The sequence below is a fragment of the Melospiza georgiana genome, chromosome 8, assembly GCF_028018845.1.
Source record: "Melospiza georgiana isolate bMelGeo1 chromosome 8, bMelGeo1.pri, whole genome shotgun sequence".
In the NCBI taxonomy this organism is placed as follows: Eukaryota; Metazoa; Chordata; class Aves; order Passeriformes; family Passerellidae; genus Melospiza; species Melospiza georgiana.
Genome location: NC_080437.1, coordinates 7,841,781 through 7,847,978, shown reverse-complemented (window position 1 = coordinate 7,847,978; position 6,198 = coordinate 7,841,781). Strand labels below are relative to the sequence as shown.

General features: G+C 51.3%; 1 protein-coding gene across 1 annotated transcript; it reads left to right on the top strand.

Moving 5' to 3' along the window:
• Positions 1-1,999: 1,999 nt before the first annotated feature.
• Positions 2,000-5,077, top strand: ADO (2-aminoethanethiol dioxygenase). The gene has a single exon (XM_058029565.1). It carries the CDS (start codon positions 2,008-2,010, stop codon positions 2,746-2,748), a length of 741 nt encoding a protein of 246 aa, XP_057885548.1. The 5' UTR covers positions 2,000-2,007; the 3' UTR covers positions 2,749-5,077.
• Positions 5,078-6,198: the final 1,121 nt, after the last annotated feature.

Sequence of the window (6,198 nt, the reverse complement as noted above, 5' to 3'; positions counted from 1 at the left end):
CTTCTGACAAAATGCCAGTTGCCACCCAATGCAACAGCAATGAGTGTGATCAGCAGTCCATTCCCATGCAGGAAGGCTCACAGACCTTTAAAAACTCTCCCTCTCCACTTGGGATAATTAATGCCCCCTCATTCTACGCATCCTGCCACACAGACCTGTTCCTGCCAGGTACAGAAATACACATCCCATCTTCACCCTGGGCTCCCAATGCTGGCACGGGAAAATCACTCAGAACTTAACAAACAGCTGAAGATTGCAGTGCTTTGTAGCTTCAGGTGGAACTTGAAAGCAGCAAGCCAAATGAGCATCCTCCTCTGTGGAGAGAGATGCAAGTATGCCATGACCTGAATTTGTGTTCTGTGCACCAAATTTATTTATAGAGGACAGGAAATAGTTTTGGGGGAAAAGATCCAAGACACATCTTTGTCTACAGCATCAATATTTCATCCTCTACTGGGCCATCATATGTCACAACACTTGTATTTCTGATTCATGTAGAGTATTTATCATTCACGTGAGGGTGCTGAGACTCTTCAACAGGTTGCCCAGAGATCCTGTGGATGCCCCATCCCTGGCAGTGTTCAAAGCCAGGTTTAATGGATCCTGAGCAACCTGATCTAGCAGGTGGCATTCCTGCCCATGGTGCTATGTACCAAGAATCAGATGATCTTTAAGGTCCCTTCCAACACAAACGGTTCTGTGATAATGTGTAAGAATACTGTAAAGCCATGTGCATCTTAAGCTTAATGCATATCTTACAACTTCAGTTTGCCTTTAATCAAGAAAATACATTGGTTTACCTGGTTTTAAAATGAATTTTTTAACCTGACAGGTTGCAGCCTCTGGAGTCAAATTTGATTATGTAATATCATTCTGTTTCTCAGAACCTAGACCTACCATGGTACTTAAATGCTGCACATCCATGCAAGTAATTGAACTCAAGGTGGAATGAGCCTATATATTTTTGTGACCAGAGCCTAACCTTGTTTAAAAAATTCCAGCACTAACAGGTTAAATTCTGACTTCAAAACCAAGAATTTTTAGGCATGATCTCCTATGTGCAGCCACGCTGATTGGAAAGAAGGTAATAGGATCATTGCTGCAAATCTATAAATTAAATAAAAACCTGGCAAAATAAATGCAGGATCATTTTTGTACATTAGCCTGAAACAACCACATGCAGGCTCCACCAGGCTGGAGCTGAGCCAAAAGATTATCCATCCTTTCTGTTACACATGGATTCTCTGAGGATCGGCATCTGGAACTCTGTGTGCTCGTCGGTGTTCACCTGTGGTTAAAGATAACGAATTCAGACACAATCACACTCAGAAGGGACCATAAGGAGATGCATGAAGGACAGGACGTGCCGTACAGCACGACCTCGACCCAATGCTGAAATGAGAGACGCAGTGCCACAAAACTCAAATCTGATAAGTTTGCCCAGATAACGTGGTTGTATCAAGCAGTTAGTGATAAAAGATGAATTGTCTATGGGCAGTTGCCATACGCCCAGGACACCGCACTTGCACTACCTTGCTCAGTTTTACATGGCTTAACTCCAAGCCAAGTAACAAGTTGCTCCTGTGCTTCCTCAGCCCCGCACAGTGGTGGGGAGGAAACTCGTGGCATGGGCAACTCACTGCCGTGGTTTCCCCGTCCCCAGCGCAGCCCCCGGTCAGCCGTACCAGAGCCCCGGGGAGCGGGACCCCTCAGCCCCTCAGCGGCCGCTCCCGCCGGCCCGTGTCCCCTCAGCGCGCAAGGACAGCCGCCACAAGCCCTGGGAGCCAGCCGGCCCCGCGGCCCCCCGCGACACCCCGCGGCCCGCCGCGCCCCCTCACCTCTGCTGCCCTCCTCCTCTTCCTTCATCCGCGCTCCCCGGCGGGGCCCCAGCCCGGACTACGAGCCCCGTGGTGCCCGGCGGCAGCGCGGCTGCGCGGCGGGCCGGGGGGCGGTGGCGGAAGCGGAGCCGGGCCCCGCCCGCCGCGGCCGGGCCGGGCCGTTGCCGCCATGCCCCGGGACAACATGGCCTCCCTGATCCAGCGGGTGGCGCGGCAGGCGCGCATCACCTTCCGCAGCCCGGCGGGCCCAGCCTTCGGGGAGAACCTGCACCGCCTGCAGCAGCTGCTGGACAAGGTGCGCGCCGAGGACTTGCACTTGGCGCCGCGGGGGCCGTCGGCCGCGGCGGCGTCGTCCGGCGGGGGTCCGCCGTGGGCCGGCGTGGTGCCTCCCGTCAGCTACATGCACATCTGCGAGACGGAGAACTTCAGCATGGGCGTGTTTCTGCTGCGGAGCGGCGCCTGCATCCCGCTGCACGACCACCCGGGCATGAACGGCATGCTGAAGGTGCTGTACGGCACGCTGCGCATCGCCTGCATGGACACGCTGCCCTCCGGGGCGGCCTCCGCCCCGCCGCCTCCCGCCGCTGGCAGCGGGCCGTGCCTGCGCGCCCTTTTCCGCTCCCGCCAGCACTATACGCCCGCCTCGCCGCCCTGCCTGCTCTCGCCGCACACCGACAATCTCCACCAAATCGACGCTGTGGACGGGCCTGCCGCCTTTCTCGACATCCTGGCGCCGCCCTACGACCCCCAGCACGGCCGGGACTGCCACTACTACCGGCTGCTGGAGGGGCCGCCGGCGGGCGCGGAGCCGCCCGCGCTGCCGCGAGAGGTGTGGCTGATGGAGACCCCGCAGGCCTCCGACTTCTGGTGCGGGGGCGAGCCCTACCCTGGGCCTCGCGTCTGCCTCTGAGTCGCCGCCGGCGGCCCGTGCCGGGCGGCGGCCGCTAGGGACGATGTGCGCTCGCCCCGCCGAGAGGGGAACCGGCCGCCCCCCGAGCCCGGCGGACAGCGGTGTCCCGTGCGGGCTGGAGCTTCGCGGGAGCGCCGTGGGTCAGAGCCTTCCTCTGATCGCGGGCTTCGTGAGTCGGGGAAATAAAGCGCCAGAACGTGTTTATGCCCTTGGGGCCGATGTGCGGGAGCAGCATGATTAAGCTGCTCAGCTGAAGGGTCGGGGAAATATTCCAGCATCCTGTGTAAATAGTTAGGGCCACGCATCAGGGAGAGGGGTTCAGGCTCCAAAGGGAGAGTAAATGCAATAAGAATTTTCACACAGTTCCCCGGCTTTTCCCAGTGGGGTTCCCTCTTCTAGAGCCAGCTGGCACCACGGGACCAGGGCACTATACCCACTGAGTTTGGGAAGGGACGTTGGTCTGGCTACAGCCTTTGGGGACTGTCTCCAGAGCGACTCTCAAGAAGAGCTGTACCCTGCTAGTAAATAACAAATCCAGAACAACTCCTGAGCCAGGACATGCTCCTCCAGCAAATGCCAGTGATCAATCCCCAGGGCTGGAGTTAAGGAAATAACTGCTCCAAATGGACACTGTCAGGTTCAGAGTTATTTTTCAACAGTTCTTTTATGTGTCATATACAAGATCTCACTATTGCAACTGAGAATTACTGAGTGCATCTATGCATACTTCCTTCAGCAAGAAGGAGACAGCTGCTGATTAACCTCGCTTGGAACCTCTAATGCAGCAGTGGCAGAAACTGGGCATCATAAAAGAAAAAACAACTATCCACTGTTGTGGAAGCTATTCTAGAAACACGGCGTATTTGCAAACCCTCAGTATACAGCAGCGCATACCTAGGTACTGCTAAGATTTGACCTGATGTCTTCTCTTTAAAGCGTGGTCTGTGTTTTTATATGTGAACGCTTTGGGCTTTTGAAGCCTTGCAGTTTCCCTCTTTATACTGTTTATAAGGACTACTTTTTCATAAGGCTTTTAAATAAACCTAGAGTAGAAGAGAGACCACGAATTCCGCCTTGCTATGATGGAAGTGGTCCGGAGATGCAGTTTGTCCACAGCAAGGGAAGGGATGCAATCTTTCTAACACAGAAGAGAGTTTTTCTACAGGTGAAGTGCCCCATCTGTGCTGCAGGGACTGGTCTTGTGCCTGTTCATCCTAATGCACACTTCATACCACAAACCCAGGCCAGGGCAGCCTTGGCCATCTTAGTCCTGATTGAGAATTTGAGTAAGAAAACGCAAGTTAGCAACCTCCTGAGTGATGTACCAGCCTGCTCCAGGAATCATTTCACAACTGGCTTTACTTTTCTGTGTATTTGTAAAAGCAGACTTGTTTTTCCTGTACAGTGGCTTGTATGTGTGAATTTTTAAATGATTCTGATATGGCATTGCTGCTTTTTTTTTTTTTCCCGGCCTGTGAATGAATGAATGTAATATACAGTCAGCATTATGCATCCATGGATTAATTCTTTTGCAAGGAAAAATTGGTAGAAATTATTTCAGGCAATTTCCTATTATTCTTTGAGCATTTAAAGGTGTCTGATATTTCTGCTGCTGGCTTACCTGTTTTTCTTGGAATTCCCCTGCAGCTTAGCATTAGTTAATGTTTAACAATTCTTGATCGAATGTAGTCATTAATTATAAGGCAATGCCTCCCTGTGTTACAGCCTGTTTCTACCTCTCTCCAAGCCTAACAAAGACAGTTATCCTTTTTCACAAGTCCACAAAGAAGATAGCATGGTGCATGCAAACAGCTGTACTGGACAAACAAACTGCGACAGTGAGCATTTTTTATCCTATCTGCTCTATCCTCCCCTTAGGTCTGTCTGCTGAGTTTTTAATTCTTTTCCTCCATGTGTAAAACCTAGTCAAGATGTTTAGTGGGACAGTATTTAATGCATCTTTCTGAAGAGGACAGCATGGTCACGCCGCAGAGTGCTGTTAACAATGTTAACCATGGCAAAACCTTTTGTTTTCTTTTTTTTCTTTTTTTTTTTTTTTTTTCTTTTTTTAAATTAAGGTGTTATTATCAAAATATTTAAAGCTGGAAAAATAGCAAAGAAAACCTGAGATGCGTTTTTTTAAAAAGCCTCTTTGTGTAACTTCTTGCTTACTCACTAGTTGAAACTTACTTCTTATGTTCTGGATATCTGTAAGCAGAAGGTTTAAGTCTGTAACGCCATTCCTTCTCTCTGCAGTCTGGTTATTGTGTTTTCACAACAGCAAAATAACTGTTATTGCTGAATTGTAGAATAAATACAGGATATCTCACCAGTGACCAGTCATTACTTTCCTTCACAAGTAAGACAGCCTTGAGCCAAGCGCGGTACCGAGCTCTAGTTTCCTTTGCCTGACAGTCCGAACAGTGGGACCAGCTTTTCCTTGGGAGGCGATGCTTAGCACTGGATTCTCAGCCCAGATCCTGCAGGCAAATCCAGGCACATACCCTATTGCTGCTTTTGAAGCTGCCCCTCAGTGTAAGGCACACACAGGAGCCTAGCACCATTGATACTGTGCCATGTGAGATGCTCTTGTAGCCGTACGCTAGTCACCAGTAGTTTCCTTAGTTCACCTCTTTTACTATTTCAGTGTTGTTTATATGATTTTTGCTTTTAATTTTGGTTTTAATTTTGTAGCATGGCTGGTGACAGTAGTTTGGACAGTGCAGGGGGAGCCTTGGATTGTGTGTTTGGGTGGCTGAGATACCAGTTTCGCTTAAGATGCTCTGGCTGTGACCGAGCTGTGGTTATCCGAGGCTGTGGCGGTGCCTTCAGAAGCCCAGCAGTTGAGGAGGCTGCAGCTTCTGTATGACATCCCTCCAGCAGCAGGCTGTGGTCTCTTGGCAGCCAGGACCACGTGGGAATAGGTGGCAAAACTGCAAACCAGGGTGTGAAGGCTTACTTGTGCTGCTAAGGTGGATGGTGGGGCAGTGAGCACAGCTTCCCCTGCACAGGCTGATCCATGCCCAACTTTAAAAGCTGTCTTGATTCAGAATCAGATTGTGACTTCAGCTCCCATGGAAGAGCAGCTGCCCCAAAAGCCGGCATGACTTCCAGAAAATGGGAAGCGGGGATTTCTATCAGACAGAAAAGGCAGGTGCTGCTGGGGCTTTGCACTATGGGACCTAACATCTGGGCAAGCAGAGGCTGGGAAGGAACCACCAAGAAAGAACTCAACCCCTTCGCCCTGCTGTGCGGGGCTGTGGCATTAGGGATGCCCATCCTGCACAGCTCAGTTCTGCAGTGCGGGCCGCACCAGGGATCTGCATGGCAGAGGGGCAAGCCCGCGGGGCGCTTACGGCCCTGCACCGATGGCGGGATCCGAGGGTGGGCCGAGGCCGGGATAGCATTTAAAAAAACATTAACCAAAATAAGCTTACAAGGAAAAAAAAA